The 22,260-nt window shown below is 38.9% G+C and overlaps 1 protein-coding gene across 5 annotated transcripts in view; it reads left to right on the top strand.

Moving 5' to 3' along the window:
* slc4a11 (solute carrier family 4 member 11) overlaps positions 1-22,260 on the top strand; it is a 221,203-nt gene that overhangs the window by 149,124 nt on the left and 49,819 nt on the right. For all 5 annotated transcript variants that reach the window (XM_051928228.1, XM_051928227.1, XM_051928229.1 and 2 more), the window contains 4 exons: positions 716-797; positions 12,780-12,903; positions 16,987-17,196; positions 22,000-22,084. In XM_051928228.1, the coding sequence (XP_051784188.1) occupies positions 716-797; positions 12,780-12,903; positions 16,987-17,196; positions 22,000-22,084 (501 nt within the window). The remainder of the gene's footprint in view (positions 1-715; positions 798-12,779; positions 12,904-16,986; positions 17,197-21,999; positions 22,085-22,260) is intronic.

The raw sequence follows: 22,260 nt of genomic DNA, 5'->3' as shown, positions 1-22,260 counted from the left end.
GCTGCTTCCTGTAGGCCAGCATCACCCATCTTTCATTTATTATTAATGTTAATTTTGCCTCCCTCTAGCACTTTGCACTTTTCTATATTAAACTGCATTTTATAAGTGTCCCATCAGTTGTGAAGACCGTTCATTGTTTTTGCTTCCTCCTCTGTATTTTCTGTCCCTCCATTTTTGTGTCATCCACAAGTTTCACAAATTTACTTACTTCATTTACTAACCTGTTCTCTTTTGAGTGATGAAAAAACATTGTGAGCTTTGAAGGTTTGTATTGTGTTAATGACACTGGCTTGCACCTGATGTCTAGATTTTGCTGTAACCTCTTCTACAGTATGCCTGAATAGAAATTATGAGGTTCACAAAAGAGACTGATATTCATTTATTTTAGGCTTTCTTTACTCCGCCGGTTATAAAGGGAATCACTTAGTTACTATAGGAAAGATGCTGTTTCTTTTATTAGAGTGGATAAACATGGCTGAGAGGTAATTATTGAATTTTATAAAAAGACACAATATGACTGCTGGGTCACTATGAGATAATAATTGGTTAATCATGTGTAATTAAAAATGGAGTTGATAGATCACTCTTTGCCATGACATTCCTAGAGTTTCTAGATCTCCTACAATGTATGACTATGATGTTAATAAGGAAGGTCCTCATATTAACAATCCATGAAGATATAGCTCAATAACTTGAAGTATTTCTTTTTTAACAGTCCACCTCCTTTCTGAAACAATTCAGGGAGTGACGGCAACGGCAATGGGCATCCAATACCAGCAGTCCTGGCTGTGTATCATGTGAGTACAGAGATCACCCAACTACCATAATGCATAACTTATCAGCACTAGTAGGATTCAGTAGATTCTACCAGGTGTTGCAAATGATTAACAAAAAATATAGTACTTGAGTTTCTTTGCAAATTGATTTCAGTCTCCATCATGTGAAGAGATGTCTCAACACTGCAGTATCAATAGCAATGAAACATATATTTTTAAGAAGATTTTGACTTACTCTTAGACACATAATATTAGCTACATTGGTGAAATTAAGCTTAATTAGGCTGTACTATATGTGTTTGTGAAGTCCCTGCTACTATCATGTGGTTAGTAGAACTCAACAAGTTCATTATTTGATGGCACCCTAAACTTAACATACACAGAAGGACACACACAGACCCTACCCACTTAAGTACTGATTTTAGTATAGACAAAGTCTTGAAATTTAAAAGTAAAGCAAGTTTATTAGCAACAGAACAACAGGATGTGAACTAAGTAAAATAAATGAAAGAAAATAGTGAATAATGGCAAAGTCTGAATGTAAAGCCTTAATGCAGTCTTGCTTTAAAGTCACAAAGCTTAAACAATACTTTCCATAAAGATAAAGGTAACATCTGTGTCTTAGAAGTTATCTTGGTGAGCTTTTAGATTCAGCAGTTGGACTGATACATGGATGGCGTATTTAACATCTGCGAGAACTGAATCTCTCTGATGGAGAATCTCTTTCTGATGTCTCTGTTGTGTCCTCAAATGTCTGCTCTTATGCCAAAAGGTGCATGTGGGGTTCTGTATCTCGTGATGCTACACACAGATAATTGGGTAGCCACTCTAGCAGGGACATGCACAAAAAAATGTCTATGGTGGCTCAAGCCCCTGTCCCTTTCTCCTCATTGCCCCACTTCTTCCATTAAGAATGCAGTTGTTGTAAGAAATGGAGAAAAAGCAGTGATAAGCAACAGGCCTTCTTAAAGATGTGTAGATAATTATTTACTGTACCATATGTAAATAAATTATTGCCTATGAGCTAACAAGATTAAAAAAGCACTTATTCATATTAAGCAGTAAAGTAGAGATGTAGGTGAGGTTTTTTGTTGCTCCATTCCATTAATGACAGGCTGAAACACAGGACTTGGATTTAGACAAAGTAGTAAACATTTTTGGTAATGGGTATTAAAAAGTTGGTACAACACTGGGAAAATTTGCATCGCAATGAAGGTGACTATGTAGAAAAGTAACGTAATTTGTTTTTGAAATTCTTAATAAATAGAGAGCAGAAACTTTTTGAATGTCCCTCGTAGTTTAAGATGTCATGATGTTGTAGGATTTAGTGCAGACCCATGTTGACTACAACGTCCACTGACCAGTTCTCTTGATTAGCAAACTAAAGGAGGTCCAACAAGCTAGTTGCGATAGTCCTTCAGGCTTCATGACTACAGATGTCAGAGCAACAGGCCTATAGTCATTCAGTCTTGTTATACTGGATTTTTTGAGGACTGGTATGATTGTGGCTTGTTTGAAGCATAAAGGAACATCACATAGCACTAATGATTTGTTGAAAATCTGACTAAAGACAGGAGCCAGTTGATCAACACAAATTTTTAAGCAGGAGGGTGATACCCCATGTGGACCTGTTTCTTTCTTAGTGTGCTATCCTTTGAAGAGCTGACATACATCCTCTTCAGAGATATTTAATGCAGGTTGAATGGGAGAATACGTGGCATGGGGTGGGAGTTGTATAAGTCTGTACATTGAGAGGGCTGGAGATGATGTCGTTTGTATTCTGGGGCTTATCAAGCCTGCAGTAAAATGCATTCAAATTGTCAGCCAGCTAGTGATTTACTGCAATATGGAGAGGATGACTTCCTGTAATTTGTAATATTTTGTAGTCCTTTCCACACTGATGCAAGATCATTCATTATATATTATATATTATAAACTGATTTTTCAAAGTAAAACTTATTAGCGAGTAGCACCCACAGCAGAATGCTGGCTCTGGGGTCACCCTTATACTGCTGTTCAACAGGGACCAAAGAAGAAGAAGAAGGTGTAGAAGTGGCTTATGCATGTGCACCTTTCCTAACGTTTCACTGACTTGTATTGTGAATCCATTTTGTCACCAGGAGCAGCTTTTGGCCAAGTAAAAGGAGAAAAAATATTAAATATAATAGTTAAGGTGACCTCTGCCAAGGTAATTTGAAACAATAATCTAATCCATAATTGAAGTTGCACAGTTTCTCTGTAATAAGATGGACAAGTTTAAAAAATCACAAATACTTTTCAAGAGCAATTTTTGAATTTACAAATGAATATGCTGCATTTGAGATTTTGAAGAAGAGAGCATATTTAAAAAAAAATTAGTCCATTGAAATCTGAGTTCTTCTATGCAGACAGACTTACATACAGGCATTACTGTATATGCAAATACACCTAAAAAGTCCTCCAAATTACACAATCCTCAAATCAAAAAGACCAGGATAAAAAATGCCCCCAAAATTGTGTATAGTATTAGTAATGCATCCTGGGTATGGCGTTAAACTGCATCCGACCCTGCAGGTTGTCCTCCAACAGGCAGGGAAATCATGGGGGTTGCTGGCAGGATTGCCACTCGAGCTACTGTAAAATTAAACTTCACGCAGCTCTGAGATGACAGGCAGGACTCCTTTCTGCTCACCATGGAAGTAGCTCCGGTGCAGCTCCGGAAGGCTGCCCGCATTATGAAGGGGATAAGGGAAAGCTCTCAAGAGCCTCATCCCCAGAAGAGTCAAAACTATCTGCGAGCAAATGGGGTCAGACCTGTTAGGCAGGGCTGTGGAGTCGGTAGATAAATCCTTCGACTCCGACTCCTGAGTTTCTGGTACTTCTGACTCCGACTCTCCAACTCCCTGGTATTTAATATGTTAATGTATTTTCCATGTTGATTGAAGGAAGGAAACATACACGTCATTTAACCATAGAACTACTGGCTAGGAAGCTGACTGTCTACCGTATTGGCCAGTTAAACGAAAGACAAAAAAATGATAACAATAAGGTTTTATTTATTGTTTTTATCAAGTGGCTATAAAGTAGTAGCATGCATAAAAATCAGGAACAGGAACGTTACCAGTTCAAAAAATATAAACCACATTCTTTGGTAGTTTTAAAACAAAAACAACGCTTAACTACATGAACAAAAAACAAAAACAAAAGCTGGAAAACCTAAAACAGTTTATATATTAAACTTGAAATACAGTTGTACAGTAGAATAGCTGTTAAATTCAATCCAAAATTAACTCAATGCATTGTTCTAAGAAACAGAATTGCTTCTGCCAGATCCTCTTTCATAGAAGCTCTTAAATCTGATTTGATTATTTTTAGAGCTGCAAATAGTCTTTCAACACTGACTTGGGTGGGTGGCATTGCTGTTAATCTCTGGATCAACCAGGATGGCTTCTTCCGCAGTCAGTTTTGATGAGCAATCATACTTTTCAACTTCTTTTAATTCTTTAAAAAACTCCTGCTGGAATCTCTTTATTTGGACATTTACTGGTCGTTTATCTTTCATGCATAGGCGACGTCGCTTTGCTTTTGAAACTCCCATTTTGTCCAAGAAGGAATCAAAGTGTTATTCTTCATTTGAAGAGGATGATCCTGAGTTACCTGTGCTTATAGTTTTATCCAGGGGTGGTGTTTCAGGTAATAGTAATCCCTTCATGCGAACTGCTACATCATAGAGTGTCTTTTTTCCATTAGCAATCTGGTCACTGCTCAACAAAATTCAGCTCATTTGATCAACATAAATAGCAGCTAACAGGATTTGATTATCCAGTAAGGGACTCTTTCTTTTCTTCATTGAAGATACAATGCCATCAGCTGTTAACCCTCCAGTTTTGTTCAGGGAATAAATCAAGCTCTTCCATTCCAAGAAAAATTTACCGGGTGTTAAATCTTCATATTGCAACCTCTTGGTTGACAATAAAGGGGTAAGAAAGTAGACTTTCCAGTTCTTTTACTTGTGCCCACTGGCTTTCAGTTAAATAAAACATTTTCATTGTCCAGTTCTTCAAGAAAGTCTTTTAGTTCAAGCAAACGCTTTACCATCAAATAAGTGCTTCCCCAGCATGTTGTTTGATCCAAAATGGCTCCTTTTTCTGCACGTCTTTTCAAAATAGCATCTGTGTTAGGGATCCTGGCTGCAACAGTTATTTGCCAAAATTTGCCAATTAGAGTAGCTGCATGACGATCTTTCAATCCATCTCTTATTGCAAGTTACAAAGTATGAACAGCGCAATGCATATGTTGAATAGTAATAAGCTTAGATGCTTCTTCAGCAATGTTATCCAAAATTTCACTATTCTCTTCAGTTTCACTTTCTCCAAAACTTGCAGAACTGTCTTCCTCTAATATCTGTTTGTTACTGTCTCCATATACTTTATTCATTTTCTCAATTGTGCTTAACATATTAGAATATATAGAATATGTTCCTTTTTAATTTCAAAATCTTCTAGAACAGGTGGTGTGCAAAGTTATGCTAAAGTTCAGCCCTGGGTGGGAGCATATGTGGAGAGTGCAGACAGAATCCCTGAACACACATCAGACCATAGCACACACCTCCACCTACACCATTACACTTGTTTACACTCAAATTAACTTGTTAAACACATTATATCTGAAATATAATGAAAACACTTTATGTAATGTACCATAATCCAGATTACAATATGTGAATGTCAGGTTGTATAATAGCTCATCTGAACTTCACACTAGTAGTAACACAACTATGCACTGGGCTTTATTCTTACATCAGAGAAGTACTTAATTATGACTTGTTTGTGAAATGGGATATTTGAACTTGCTGTATTTTTTTTTTCAGTACAATTTTAATTTATTAGATGGAGTCGGTACATTTTTGCCAACTCCGACCCTGACTCCAGGTACCCAAAATTGACCCCAACTCCTCGACTCCGACTCCACAGCCCTGCTGTTAGGGATCAGAACTGGTGTGGTGCTGAAGCGTCGCCTGATGCATGGCAGCACTCGAGTTCCAATTTGAGGCGGTCAATCCAGATAGGCACGTGGAACATCTTGTCTCTCCAGCATGATGATCACCTTCCTCTGCTGTCGGAGGAGCTTCATAAACTCTACATTTCAGTGGCAGCACTTTCTGAGGTTCGCAGACCTGGGACTGGCCAGATCTCTGTAGCTGGGTACACCTTTTATCGGTTTGCTCGCTCTGATGTCTGTCTTACTTTGGGAGTAGCTGTTGCTGATGCAGATTGTTTTTTTTCCGATGGTGTCTGATATCACTCCTTTCGACGAGTGTATTATGAGACTCAGATTAAGGCACTCTCTGGGTGCCTTGTCTGCTGTCTTAGTGTATGCTCCAAGTGATATCTTGGTGAGGGAGACATTTTATTTGCAACTTATTGCTCGGGTGTTAATGGGTGCCCGCAAGGTGACATTCCTCTGGTCATGGGTGACTTCAGTGCAGCCACTGGCACTGACGGCTGGCTATGAGGGTTTTGTTGGTCCTTATGGATCTGCTGACTGTGGTGAAAATGGCTCCATGTTCCTTGACTTTGCAAAAGGTCAGGGGCTGTGCCCTGTGCTGCATCATTGGACTTGGTACTCCAATACTGGTGTTGCGGTGAAGGAGATTGGTTACATCCTCATGGGTAGATGACACTGGAGGCTCTTACAAAACTGCAGGGTCTACAGAAGTGCCCAGTTTGTGAAATCTCAACATAGACTTGTTGCTGCTACTCTGCAGATCCACCTTAGGTCCAGTAAGCTACCACCTACTAGGAAAATGAGGCTGGACCTGGCTAGACTCCAAGATCAGGCTGTTTCTAACGAGCTTGCGTGTAGTTTGTGTGAGGAACTTACAGACTTGGGTGTGACTGCTGATCCTAAAGTGATGTTGGAACACTTGTGTGACATGACCCTGAAGTTTGCTGAGGGTTGTATTGGTGTTACCAGTGTTTCCAGAAGGAGTGTGTTTCATTTTGCAGGGCACCCTGGATATCTTAGAAAGGAGTTGCAGTGCATGCCTTGATGGCAACTCCAAGATCTCTGAGGGCAGATAAGGAGGCATTTGTTTGATGAATCTTTGAGCAAGTGACACACCGTCTATGGTCTAGTGACCCACATCCTGCTCAGAGAGGAATCGAAGCATTACGCACATCCGAAACGGTTCCTCAAAGTATCGCAGTCAGGGTGGCTGATGAAATGGTCCTTATGGATAACACTGCAGTTGTGGCCCGCTGGGCTGGGTTCTTTGAGCAGATGTTTAAAGGTGATCCTCCAGCTAGGACATTGGATTACTCTGGGTCCACGGTTCCTGAGGTTGAATTAGCTGTGAACCTCCCAATCTCACTGAGAATCCACAGGTGGTGAGCTTGCTAAGGGTAGGGAAGGCTGCAGTAATCTGTGGTGTCCAGGGTGAAATTCTCCAGGCTGGTGGTAAGGCTGTTGTCCTGGCATTGCAAGCAATCTTTGCTTCCTTTTGGTAGACTGGCATCATCCCAACTGACTGGAAAACGGGACTTATTGTCCCTATCTGGAAAGGGAAGGTTGATCGCCTGGATTGTGGCAACTACAGGGGGATAACACTGTTCTCAGTAAGGTGGGTAAGGTTCTTGCTAGGGTCACTCTGAATAGGATCCATGATCACTTGCTCACCTATCAGCGACCGGAGCATTCTGGTTTTACGCCAAAGAAGTCAACCATCGATTGCATCCTGGCACTGAGGGTTCTCATGTAGCTCAAATGGGAATATCGGCAGAGTTTCTTTGCAGCCTTTGTTGATTTTCATAAAGCCATTGACTCAATTGATCGACCCTGTGGGTCATCCTGAGACTTTGCTGGATCCCCTCCATGTTGCTGGATATCATGGCTGGACTCGAGAGACTGAGCAAGGAGTCTGAGTGTCTGGGCTTGCGAGTGTCCTGGATGAAAAACAAGATGCAGGCCTTGGGCACACCCATCAGCAGTGTGTCTATCTGTGGAGAGAGTGTCAACCTTGTTGAGAGCTTTACTTACCTTGACATCAATGTCTCTGGTGACTGTTCCTATGAAGCCAGTAGACAGACTGGGAGAACATGGAGGGTCATGAGGTCGCTGGAAAGGGGTGTGTGGCGCTCCCGATATCTTTGCAAATGAATGAAGTTCTAAGTCTTTAGAGTCCTGGTGCTTCAGCAAAAGTATGAAGGTCTAAGTCTTTAGAGTCCTGGTGCTTCCTGTTTTGCTTTTTCCTGTTGCAAGACATGGACACAATCCAGTGACCTGAGACAAAGACTGAACTCCTTCGGTACTGTGTCTCTTCAGAGAATTCTTGGGTACCGCTGGTTTTACTTTGTGTTGAATGAATAGTTCCTCTTGGAGTCCGGAATGAGGTTCATTACCTGCATTGAGAAGGAGCGTCAGTTAAGGCACTATGGCCATGTGATGTGATTCCTCTAGAGTGATCTGGCACATAGGATCCTCTTTGCTAAGGACCTGAGCGGCTGGACCAAGCCAAGGGGATGCCCACGTAACACCTGGCTGCGGCAGGTAGATGGTCATTTCCAGAGGGTGCAACTGGACCGCATGTTTGCCTGTGGGATTGCCAACCAGGATCCTGAGCTGTTTTGTCGTGTGGTGGCTGCGGCAATGTGCTGCACCAGTGCATGCTCCCCAACCTGACCTAACCTGGTTAGTAATAATTTAATAGTACAGTACCACCACTAATACAATAGCCCGCAACTATTGAATGATTCAATCATCCAACCACTAAGTAGTGGAAATTATGTTGATTAAGAAAAAATATATATGTTTTTATAGGGATAGCAAATGCTAAAAGACCTGGTTCTTTTTAACACTTTGAAAATGAATTTTAATATAAAAAGTGGCATGTACTTCACTTAGGCAAAAGTTAATATTAACTATATGACTGGAGACTCTGTCTTACTCGTGAATGTTTTCTAAAATACCCCTATTTATTTATAAAATTACCCTCAATTTCAGTCAGTGGAGGCAAAAATAATATTTTCTACCTTGCTCTCTTTAACCCAGTACTACAAAAACAGATTCAGAACAAAAGCATGTGAAATAAAATGATTTGAAAGCTGACACATCAGAAGGTTGAAAATTTAATCATTGTCACCATTTAAGTGCAATTTTCCAGACTGACCTGCTGTAGGTTAGCTGGTTGCCCTCTGGATTTTTCCCCTGCTCTGTTTGGTACTGGGCATTCTTAGGTGTGAGGCCTTTTCTTATATAAATATATATATATATATATATATATAAACAACACCACCTCCAACCCATTTTCTTTGACTGCCTGCTTGGCCTCATCCCCTAAACCACCACTTTAGTACTCCTCTTCATGCAATCTTCCTCTGCCTTTACCTCTTCAAGTACCTATCACATAAGTGTGTTTCTCTTCAGCATAAAATGTATTACCCTTACACCAAGTCTTTCTCTTAACTGAGCATTCTTATCCCTTTCTGTTGTTCAGGTCCCAAGTATCCAAAGTAGCTAAGCGGGACTGTAGTATAGACCAAGTTCCCCTGCTTTTTTAGTTCCAGGTGACCTCTTTGAATTGCCGACTTCTAATACAGTAATCAACCGCAGGGATGGTGTTAAACTGACCAGGAGATGTACATATACTCAGAAAACTATAATGAGAGTCAATTTCAAAAATTCTGAAATGCTGATGTCAGAAATTTCAGAGCAAAACTGTGAGCGAGGACTGAATAAAAATTGTCAAAAGCTGTCTACCAAAGCACAAGTTGTCACCAGAAAAAAAAAAGCTAACACCATAAACTGATTTAAGAAATTGAAAGTTATGAGTCATTACCATTTAAACACAACGAACTCAACATGGGGACTGTACGAGGTTTTAATATTCTCAGATTTTCACCTAAGTAGCATGACTTCCCTACTATTCTCCAAAACAAGCCTAGTGCTGATATCTAAATTTACAATTTCTTCTTCAGCAATCTGAACCCCTTTAGCACTCTTTTTTTACCAACAAAGGCCACAGTCGCTGCCTGCAGATTACCCTTCACACTACTACATCTTTTATATACCAACTTGTGAGAACCCATGCTTTAAATTGAGTTTCTACCAGCACCTCTAACACACACACCTCATGGTCATTCATCTCTTCTACATCTTCTGTCCCTTCACCTCCAACAATCACCATGGTCTTTCCTGCCATCAGTACAGTGGCATACAAGAGATCTCATGACAACCCTTCACATACTTTTATCATGAAAAGAAAACACTCAGAATTGATATTCTATGCATTTTTGCCTTCACCTCAAAACTTTTACTATCCCCATCTGTTGTCCTGACCACTGTTCATACTTCTTCATCTAGAGATATAAGTATGTCTATTTTTGGTCTTATTAATGGTGTTAAATAAGTATTGGAAAATGAGTAACTGAAGTGTGAGTTTTACTAGAGGCTATGCAACTTGACAGAGCTTGAACAATGGATTATCACAAGATTGCAAAATACATCCATCCATTTAGTATCCCTTATTGTAAGCAAAGTACAAGAAGCTAGAACATCTGTTTTTAGCATTAGATCCAAGTAAGGGCACAGTCCTGAGCACACTATCCCATAAGTGCCCTCATTGGGTTAATTTACATACTTTAGTGCATCAAACAATGCAGAGGATATACTGTTCTATTCGGAAATACCAACCAAAGATTAACTGTTGTCAAGGATTGTCAAAACCAAAATGGAGTTCTAAAAATTATAATGAAAAATTCAAAGCACCCCCGTGACCCTGTGTTCGGATTCAGCGGGTTGGAAAATGGATGGATGGAATTCAAAGTAAAAGATCCTAGGTGTAATCAACAACTTGATTCCTTAACTACAAATATACTCTGAAGAGCACCAAGACAAAATCTTGCTTTATCCTAAAGCTCCAAAACCCTACACTGTGCATTGCCCTCTTATATAAAGGTAGGTGGAGAATGATGCCTCACTGCGTAAAGTAACCCCTGAGCATTTTATAAGAAAAAAGGAGTATTTGGCAAATATTTGGCTTCACGAAACTTCAGACAATGGTGATATTTAAGCTAAAATTGGATTGCAAAATGGCTCTGAAATGACATTACTGGCAAGAAACTGGAGAACAACCACATATAAAATTTGGATTTTTAGGCCTACAGGAAGCATATTTTTGTTCTGAATCATTGATAACAATTTTAGTTCAATCTATGAAGATTGTTTGTTTACCGTATTATGTAGATTAGGATTTGCCTTTAATATTTGCACTCAGACATTAATCCAGAAGGTTCTATTCACATACAGTACAGTAAACAGTATAAATTCTAAATATTTTAGACTTGAACATGGAACCAGAAAAAGACACCCATTATCACCAATGCTTTTGCAATTTCATCCATGTTTGGAGGCAATCCAGTACTAAAAGGATCATAAGGGATGGAGTTGAATAAAAAATATCTCTATATGCAGATCATTGACCCTGTGTTAGGATAAAGCGGGTTGGATGCTGGATGGATGGATGGATATTCTGTATCTTGTACTCTATCACACCATTGACTTTTTTCCTAAATCTTTTAGGTGAATTTCATAAGGTCTCTTGAGTTTAAAATTAATTTGAGTATCAGTGTTCTCTTTCCAGTAAATTCTCCTTTGTGCCAGATTAAATTTAATCTCTTTTGACTGAATGTGTTAGAAAAGTATAAATATTTTTCAGTAAGTCTCATAAGTAAACTTAATTTTGGCATTTTAATAGAAAGTATTATACAAGCTGTTAATAGATTGTCATCACCCTGTTTCATTCTAGCTGGGGAAATTAATATTTCCAAAATGAATATCGTTCCCACTTTCCCATATGTATTTTAAATTTAGTTTTTAGACCCTCTGAAACCTGTCAATTAGTCTCTCTGATGATGCCATTTTGTTTTTTGTTTTAGTATGAGTGGTTACTTTGTGTTATCTTCGCATGGCCCTGGGCATATTGTTTATGGTTGCTGTGCCAGTTACAGGTCATAAAATGTAGAAATCATGTGACATTAATGTAGAAATCACACATTATGTCACCTGCCTATATACAATAGATATACACTGCTTCTGTCATCCTTGTTTTGAACCCCTTTGCTTATTTATGCATTCTTTCTTGGAGCAGGTGGAAGCTAAAAGACATTTTCAAGACTTTATTAGGTCTTGCTTTGTTATTTAACTTTGTTATTAATTTTGTGTTTTGATTTTGGTTGTTTGGTTCTCTTAGTCTTCTGATTTTATGATTTCTCCTCCTGTTCCTTGATTAAAATGTTCTGTGTTACTTATGTTTACTTTTAGTGGGTGACATTTTCTCTCCTCTTCTTTTGAACTCCCTGTTGTGCCCGGTGTTCATAACAATATCTATTCCAGACCTTCCATATACTGTATATCAATATTAATAAATCTTAAAATAGTAAAATAAAATAGTTTACTTTATTTGGAATGCAAAATGCCTATGTGTTAAAAACATTACTTTACAGAGGTCTAAAGAATAAGGTGGCATGGTGTTAGCTGAACTTTCTTTTCTCTTACTGGGCTACAAACATAAATGCGTCAAAAGTGAACATTACACACATGTATCTCATTTAAAACTGTCTAAAATGTATCTAAGACAACATCTGAATTGTGAATGCTGTCGATTATTGCCTACCTCTCTAAGGCATGTGTTTTAGAAATGCTCTACACTCAGACCATTTTAGAATGAGTTTTGCATATTTAAAATCAAATTTAATGTTGATTTAATGAAGATTAAACATTAATAATAATAACAGTGATTAGTATTACGTAGATACAGAAGCCAGAACAATTGAAAAAGTACAAATGTGTGAAGGAAAAACTTGGGAGGAACTCTACTATTTGATGCACAATGGACATTTGGAAATTATTGAATATGTCATGATTTATGCAATAAAATACTGTTTGAATCTTTATTTTTTGTAGATTTGTTGGTAACTTAGTGCCACTGATTACATGGTATTGATTTATCGATTCTGTTTTTATCAGCTGCAATGTCCGGAACATCCAGAGAAGACATGTGTGCATTTCCAGGTTGGAGAGACCCCAGAACTGGGGCGAGAACTGTTGTGAAGTCCGTTACGTCATTCTTGTCCTTGCTCCACACAAAATGGTAATGAAATGTTAAACAGGAGTTATGTTACTCCTTCAACAGGACTTACTAAAAACACCTCATATCTAAAGATTGAAACATAGATATGCAATTTAGAAAATACGTATAATCTTATGAAAAGTAATTCAATTCAATGTATTCTTATTAAGACAATAATAACACAATAATAACAAATCTAGTGTGAAAAAAAAGAATCGCAATGGAAATGCAGACACATACTGAAACATAAATAGAGAAGCACTATGCAATATACAGTATATACATCCTCATCTTCCTTGATCTTTTCTCTGCCTTTCACACAGTTAACCACTCTCTCTAACTTAGCCATAACTAGGACTGCTCTCAGATGGTATGAATCCTACTTATCATGCAGATCCTACCATGTGTTCTGGATGAAAGAAATTTCTAAGTTGCATCAACCAAGCACAAAGGTACCCCAAGGATTGGCACTGGATCCTTTTCTCTTACCTTGTTCACCACTTCACTTGGCTGTACATTTTCTTATACTATACCAATGTTTCTCGGCTATACCCATCATTCCCCCCAGATGACAACATGTTGTCAGCTAGAATATCACCTTTTGTCTCTGATATCTCAACTTGAATGAAGAATACCATCTCTAGTTTAGCCAGATAGAAACGGAGCTCCTTATTAATTACAGCCAGTATGTCTTTTCAACACATTATCTCTGTAAACCATGGCACATTATCATTAACAACTGCCAAGTCAGTATGCAACCTTGGATGATCAATGACCAGATATCCTTCACTGACCACATGACAACTATCTCTTATTCATGCAGAATCACTCTGTGTGACATCCACAAGATTAGGCCATCTCTGACAAAGTATGTAGCACAACTTCTGTTCAGGCATTGGTCTTTTCACACACAGACTACTGCCACCTGTTACTGGCAAGGTTACCAGTATGTGCTATCCAGCTACTGCAGATGATTCAAAATGTAGCTGCATACAGTATGTTGCACTCAAGTGCATGTCACTCCTCTTTTCAAGTCGCTACACCAGCTCCCTATTGCAGCACGCATTATTGTAAAATCCTTGATGTTTGTCAGCACACATGTACTGTATATAGAAGCAGTCATAAGGTCCTATGCTCCTTCTTGCCCACTCAGATTTGCTGATGGTTGGCACCTGGTAATGTCACCTCTACATACCGTCAAATCTCAATCCAGATTCTTTTCATGTGTAGCTCCTAGCTGGTGAAACCAGCTGCCCACCTTAAACCAAACTGCTGAATTCCTCATTGTTTTGTGAATATCAATCTAATTGACAGTGGTTTTGATGCTAGCTTCTTAGCAGCAATAAAATAGTAATTTGTATTCTATTGTTCTGTTTGGTTTAGAGCTTTTCACATGTGATGGTCAATTTTGTAACCCTGTCCTGTAATACGTTTCAAAATAGCCCAAACGCTAATGTTTACTCAATTAAGTTGATTTCTTAAGTCTTCTTTTCTTAATGGTCGATTTTCAGTTTGTCAGTCTGAAGGATAGTAAATAAACACATCCTGGACAGGGAGGAACGCTGGTTTGAGCAAGGAGTCAAGGAGGCGATTTACGTGAAAAAGGAACGACCATCTCTGAACCGAGGAGGAGACCTAAGGGTACATCTTTCACCATCTTACAATGCTGTGATTGCAGCCATTTCCCAGCTCTCTGTGAATGGTACTCATGGCCATTGATCAATGGAGAATTTGCATATCATTGATCACACGGCCCATTGTTAGTCAATGGTGCTAGTTTCGGCCATTATGCAGGGGTACTGTTTATAAGGTTGGAGAAACCTGCAATCAACTGAGACTGAGGAAGTCACTTGGATGAGTGATGAAACACATCTCCCTTGGAAAAAAACTATGTCCAGATTAACCGAATCAACTTTCTAGGATAGTAAATAAAGGTCTTGGAATAATTTTGGAAGGATCTGCATATGTACAATGGAAAATAAAAAGGGGTTTGGTTCCAGAGAAGTACAAAGTTCTGCTTTCATCTGGTCATTAGAGTGGTTGACACTAAAATCATGGTCATTTGCTAGTGAGAGATACGGGTGGGTATGGCAGTATATGGTAAAGTGGATGGAGTAAAGTTGTAATCATTATTCTCCACCAGGTCAGCAACTTCTGAACTGTGGAGGAAGAAAACAGACAATTGACCTCCCTGGCCTCTTCTTCCTGTGTTTTCTTTAATTTAGTCCCCTCAGACTCAGCTCATGGTCACATTCTGGACAATATGCATATTTATGTGCAGGATGGTTTTAAGTCCAAATTAAAACTGCTATAGATCAGTGCATTCTGAAATCGATTATTCCATGTTTAAGATGCCAATTTAATTTGGTTAGAACACTTCTGAAAACAAATCCATCATATGTGATGATGCAGACATGACAAACCCAAACACAGAGAAGAGAAGAAAATGAAAAAGTAGTTACTAAAAACAAATTAAAAAGCTACAGTATATGTCCATAATATAAAACAGCCTTGACAGTAGCTATAATAACATGGCTATGCTGTGTTAAAATAGAGAGTTTTCAGCCTTAATATAAATGCTGAAGTCAATGGCCCTTGTCAAATTTAGGTAGGCAAGCCATTTCAGAGACTCAATGCCCTATAGCTAAAGGCTCGCCTCCTACACAAATTTGTTTTATTTGTTCTCAAATTTTTAAGGAGCTCTGCAACTGTAGATAATAATTTATTGCCTTGGGTGTAGCCAATAATGCATTCTATAAAGTAAACGGAGCATTTTATAAGTGAAAAGGAGTATTCCAGCTCTCACCTTACTTGAAACCACTCTTTTAATTTAAGAACAGGAATTATTTTATCATACTTCTTTGTTCTAGTTATGATTCTCGCGGTCTTGTATTGAACTCATTGTAGAGTGGTAAGTGAACAAACTGTGACTATACAGTATAACAATAGTTAATGTGGTAGATTAGAATAATAAATAAGATTAAAATATGCTAGGTAAAAGCATGTAAGTAAAACTGAAAACATTTATTAATGGAAAGTTAACATATACATAAACAGAAAATATATTTTTAAATAATATATTTTCCTGTTTTTTTATCATTTTTATGATAAACATTTTATTTTTATTTTTCAATGAACTATAGTTCAATATAAAATACTGTAACTGAAAGAGGCTGGCTGCATAACTGTCCTTTGCCTCAACTGGGGTAACACATTAATCTTTCCTGCTTGGGTCTAGAAAGATACCTGTCTGTTTTAAGACGGTGTTCACATTGATGTGAGCAAAACAGTGGGCAGTGAATTTACATGACAAAACATGTTCAGTACAGAACCTGTTGCAAGAATGATGCCGTGACTCAACCATCCTTACATTGAATAAAACAAGAATACGAATCTTTAGAGACTACCCTGAAGAGACTGCCAGAAAGGAATGGAAGATTGGGTGGGGAAATCACATGTCTGCTTTTTCACAGTTCTGAAGTAACCGACCTGGAAGAAGGACACTGACACCAGTTTGACTGCACCCACCTCTTCCCCCCAATGGTATAAAGAACATTTATTCATCAATTAACATCAATTAATTTAACATTTGTCTGTTGACCGGAAACAGAGCTCTGTTCTTATTTAAGTCCACAATTCTTTGCCTGTGATGTGCTTGCGTAGCAACTTCTGTCCAAAATTATCCCACAATAAACAGAGGTTTACCACAGGGTACCTCACCTCTTTTCACCTTCTACTTGTGTTCTTTTTCATAACTGTAGGTTTGAGTCCAGCAAGGTAGCAGTGTCAAAAGCAAGATGGTCTTCATTATGGATGGCAGTTTTTAACTGTGGCTTGACAGAGTCAATCAGTTAACCATTTACCAGTCTGTGTGAACTGTAGTCACTAAGATATACTAGAATAGAGCAATATTAGCAAATATTTATGAATTCCTATATATACGTTTGATCATTTTCCTGTGCTATATAATCTTTACACATTTCTCTTGAGATATGCCAGGCATAGTGTGCATGTGTACCCAAAACATCCTATAAAAGTCTACACTCCGCTAGAGTAGTCTGCTTATGATCCAGAGTATTTTTATGTTTGCTTTCTGTCTTTCAGAAAAGCACAAAGACGGCATTGGAGCTGGGCCGTACTTTTGCCACCATGTTCTCAGATATTACCTTCCGACAAAAACTTCTGGAAACCAAAAGCACAGAAGAGTTTAAGGAGGCCCTAGTGTACCAACGACACCAACTGGCTTCAAAGCATTGCCAACCAGCCGGTGTGATGAAAGAAGACAGAGAACCACACAAACCCAAGCCATTCAAGGTAAAGTATTGACAGCTGGTGTCTCTAAACAGGAAGCCAGGTGCCACTTCTGGAACTTTACTACCTGAACTTTTTTGCAATGTAAAGCTGTGGATCCTCTGCATTTTAAATTGTGTTTTACTAAAGTTCTGTTACTAGTTTGCTGATGGAGATACTTCATTCGTGACATTATATTTGTCGCACTACTGCACATTTTTGATGGTACTTGTGACAAAAATAACACCAAATTCTGGACTTCTTTATTTATTTAATGCCTGTCCTCAGTTAAAAAGAATAATTACTGTTAGCTATATGAAGATTAAAGTTTTCTTTAAGACCCATTGAGAGCAGCCATGCCTTCATCCTACAAGACAATAATCCCATATATATTGCTAAGACAACATAGGAGTTTTTCAAAGCTAAAAAATGGAAAATTCTTGAATGGCCAGGACAGTAATCCAATTTAAGTAAAATTGAGCATGCCGCCCATATGCTGAAGAGAAAAACGTATGGGGACAAGACCCGAAACAAGCAGGAGCTGAAGATGGCTGTATTAGAGGCTTGGCAGAGCATCAATAGAGAATTGCAGACTTCAAGCAGTCATTGCATGCAAGGGATGTGCAACACAGTTGACTGCTTTAGTATGCAGACCATTTCCATGTCCCAAACACTATGGTGCCCTAAAATGGGGGGGAACCATGTAGAAAAAGTGTTGTCATTCCTACATTGTGTGACTGACATCTATGCAAATACCCTTAAATTAAAGTCTGCAATGTGCAATTTAATTACATCTGAATTGTTTTATTTGTAATTTTAAACTGGATCAGACAAGTAAATCAAGGAAAAATGTGTTATTTTTATATAAACATTATAAACATAATGGAGGGCACTGTATATGCGTGTGTGTTTTAACAGTATATATGTTGTACTAGGGTGTTGTACCGTGTTAGCCATTATGAATGTAGAGAAAAGCCAAGCAAAATGACACCTTTTATTGGCTAACTAAAAAGATTACAATATGCAAGCTTTCGAAGCAACTCTTCAGGCAAGATGTAAAGCAGTATAAATGTAAAACCAATTCCATATATTTACATAATAAAACAAATTTCTAAGGATCCAGAAATTATTACACTGCTACACTTTTGATGAATAGTACATAATCCTTTTGCTGTTTTCTGTTTTAAAGGGGAGATAAGCATCACCAATAATACCCATCTTCATTTGAAAAAACCTGCCCAAGCCAACAGCCCCACACACACATCAGAATATAGTTCAAATGTCTCATTGGAATACTGGAATACAAAAACTTGGAAAATGTCCATTTATATGATTACTATTTTTCCATTACAGTGGTATAGGTTGTATTCATCAGGTCCCAATATATGAGGTGCCTATAGTATCTTTCCAGCATTACTCATTTGGTGGAGTTTGGGTATCCTCTTACCTGTGCTTACAGTGCTGTGGGCATTTTCTTAAATTTACCAGTGTAAGTTGGCTTTGTACATTTTTTTAGTGTCTAGACATCTGATCAGTGTATTTTGCTTCTGTTTTGAACTGATAATTGCTTCCCATGACTTCAGTTGCAGCAATTATTAATGTAAAAGTGGCTTATTTTTAGTTGGCGTGGAACTAAGAAGATGTAGATTCACTGTCAGGATTAAATGTGCTGACAAATAATTCTGGTTGTGGTGTGTTAAATGTTTGATATAATTTATCATTTATTTTTGTTTCATGCTGTTTTCATTCATATATGTTGACACGTGTGTTGATTATTACATATTGATGACTGTATTTTTACCCTGGTGTGTATTTTCTGGAAATGTCAGTCTTCTTGTTCTTCTTTTGGCTGCTCCCATTAGGGGTTGCCACAGCGGATCATCTTGTTCCATATCTTCCTGTCCTGTACATCTTTCTGCACACCTGCATATCTTGGTTCATCCATCCATCCATCCATTTTCCAACCCGCTGAATCCGAATACAGGGTCACGGGGGTCTGCTGGAGCCAATCCCAGCCAACACAGGGCACAAGGCAGGAACCAATCCTGGGCAGGGTGCCAACCCACCGCAGGACACACACAAACACACCCACACACGAAGCACACACTAGGGCCAATTTAGAATCGCCAATCCACCTAACCTGCATGTCTTTGGACTGTGGGAGGAAACCGGAGCGCCCGGAGGAAACCCACGCAGACATGGGGAGAACATGCAAACTCCACGCAGGGAGGACCCCGGGAAGCGAACCCAGGTCCCCAGGTCTCCCAACTGCGAGGCCAGCAGCGCTACCCACTGCGCCACCGTGTATCTTCGTTCACCACATCCATAAACCTTCTCTTAGGCCTTCCTCTTTTTGTCTTGCCTGGCAGTTCTTTTTTTAACATCATTTTCCAAATATACTCAGCATCTCTCCTCTGCACATCTCCAAACCAACGCAATCTCACCTCTCTGATTTTGCCTCCCAACCATCCAAACTGAGCTGACCCTCTAATGTACTCATTTCTAATCCTGTCCATCCTCCTCACACCCAATGCAAATCTTAGCATCTTTAACTCTGCCACCTACAGCTCTGTCTCCTGCTTTCTGGTCAGTGCCACCGTCTCCAACCCATATAGCAAAACTGGTCTCACTACCGTCCTGTAGTTATCTTACTGATACCCATCTGTCACAAATTACTCCTGACACTCTTCTCCACCCATTCCACTCTGCCTGCACTCTCTTTTCACCTCACTTACACAATCCCCGTTACTCTGTACTGTTGATCCCAAGTATTTAAACTCATCCACCTTTGCCAGCTCTACTCCCTGCATCCTCACCATTCCACTGACCTTCCTGTCATTTACACACATGTATTCTGTCTTGTTCCTACTGACCTTCATTCCTCTCCTCTCTACAGCATATCTCCACCTCTCCAGGGTCTCCTCAACCAGCTCCCTACTACTGCTACAGATCACAATGTCATCAGCAAACATCATAGTCCACGGGGACTCCTGTCTTATCTCATCTGTCAACCTGTCCATCACCATTGCAAAAAAGAAAGGGCTCCCTGATGTAAATCCTACCTCCACGTTGAATGCATCCGTCACTCCAACTGCAGACCTCTCCACTGTCAAATTTCCCTCGTACATATCCTGTACCACTCTTACATACTTCTCTGCTACTCCCAACTTCCTCATACAATACCACAGCTTCTCTAGAGGCACCCTGTCATATGCTTTCTCCAGGTCCACAAAGACGCAATGCAACTCCTTCTGGCCTTCTCTATACTTTTTAACTTGGCTTCCACTACTCTTTCCAATAACTTCATGCTGTGGCTCATCACTTTTATCGCCCTGTAGTTACTACAGTTCTGCACATCCTTCTTATTCTTAAAAATTGGTACCAGTAAACTTCTTCTCCACTCCTCAGGCATCCTCTCACTTTCCAAGATTCCATTATACAATTTGGTTAAACACTCCACTGCCATCTCTCCTAAACACCTCCTTCCACTGGTATGTCATCTGGAACAATTCTTTCCATTCTTCATCCTCTTCATAGCTGTCCTTACTTCCTTCTTGCTAATCCATTGCACTTCCTGATTCATTATCTCCATGTCATCCAACCTTCTCTCTTTCTCATTCTCTTCATTCATCAGTCTCTCAAAGTACTCTTTCCATCTTCTCAACACACCCTCCTTGCTTGTGAGTATGTTTCAATCTTTATCCTTTATCACCCTAACCTGCTGCACATCTTTCCCAGCTGCATGTTGATCTGGCAAAATTTTACACCTGATGTCCTTTCTGATGTAACCCTCCCTATTTATCCGGGCTTGGGACCAGCACGAAGAAATACACTGGTTTGTGCATCCTCTGTGGCTGGGTTATTTTCTAGAAATGTCAGTAGTTTGGCTAATTTGATCTTTTAATGGGAAACAAATGTATATATGTGCTATTTGCCTACTCTTACACGACTCCAAATTCAGGTTAAACAATTTACAAAATTGCATTTGATTGCTTTTTTAGACCATTCTTGATATGTAATTCTGATCTTTAGTTTTGCTCTTTTGGTTGTGACAGAGCAGATTCTGTAAATGGATGACCTGGACCTACAGTATCTGCTCTAAATAAACAGAAATGATCTATTCTGTCTCTGCAACCTATATTTTGATCAAAATACTTTTAGTGTACTGATTTTGTAAATTTCAGCAAGGTTTATTTCCTTAAGGGCTGACATTCACCTTTTTGGTATTTCCCACTTGACACAATCAATGCACTGTATATTTTAAGTTATAGCCAGCCCTAGGGGTATCTCTGGGCCAACTGGCTTGGGTCAGCTATACTTTTCCCACAGTCCACAGGCCCCTGAGGATTTTGTTTTTTCTTCTAATATCAATAGTGCAAATTATAACTTAAGCACCTGAATGAATTTAAGCAGTTTACAATTCATAAACATCTTTAAGAATGACTATGTGTATAACTTTAACTTTTCAAGACAAAAGAAGTCACAACTTGTCAAAAATTAATTGAGGCATCAAGGGTTAAGTTTGGAGTATATTACCTATTCTCATACACCCCCGGGACTGTGAGACTTGTATAAGACAAACACATTACAAGAGAAAAAAAACTATCTGTGTGAAATAAAAAACTAAAATAAAAAGCCTGTTTTGTCAGAATTCAGTGATCTATGCTTGTCTGATGCTGGAAGGTAACTATTCATACTGTATATTGTTGTATACTCTGCATGACATTGTTTGACTATTATTATATTACTGGTTCTCTCATCCTGACTATAGAAGACGTCTTTATGTATTCTCAATACTCATTTTCTTCATTTTGGTCCCCACCATAGGGGCAGAGCATCCTGCAGACAGGTAGAGGTATTTCTGAAGATTTCTTTCGAAGATTGCCATCTTACATTTCAGACTTCACTGATGGTAAAGACGTGGTTGCCTTCCGAGTTCACACTAGTATCATGATATCTTTTGCATGCTTAACATTTTCTTCCTATGTCTGTTGTGATGTGTTCTCTCTATATTTATAATGCTTTCTTCCTGATTTACTGACATTTTTGTTCACTTTCCCAGTGGGTTCTGGGATCTGTTCCAAGGCC

Source organism: Erpetoichthys calabaricus, chromosome 5 (genome assembly GCF_900747795.2).
Source record: "Erpetoichthys calabaricus chromosome 5, fErpCal1.3, whole genome shotgun sequence".
In the NCBI taxonomy this organism is placed as follows: domain Eukaryota; kingdom Metazoa; phylum Chordata; class Cladistia; order Polypteriformes; family Polypteridae; genus Erpetoichthys; species Erpetoichthys calabaricus.
Note: the sequence above shows the minus strand (reverse complement) of the source record. Positions and strands in the feature narration are given on the sequence as shown.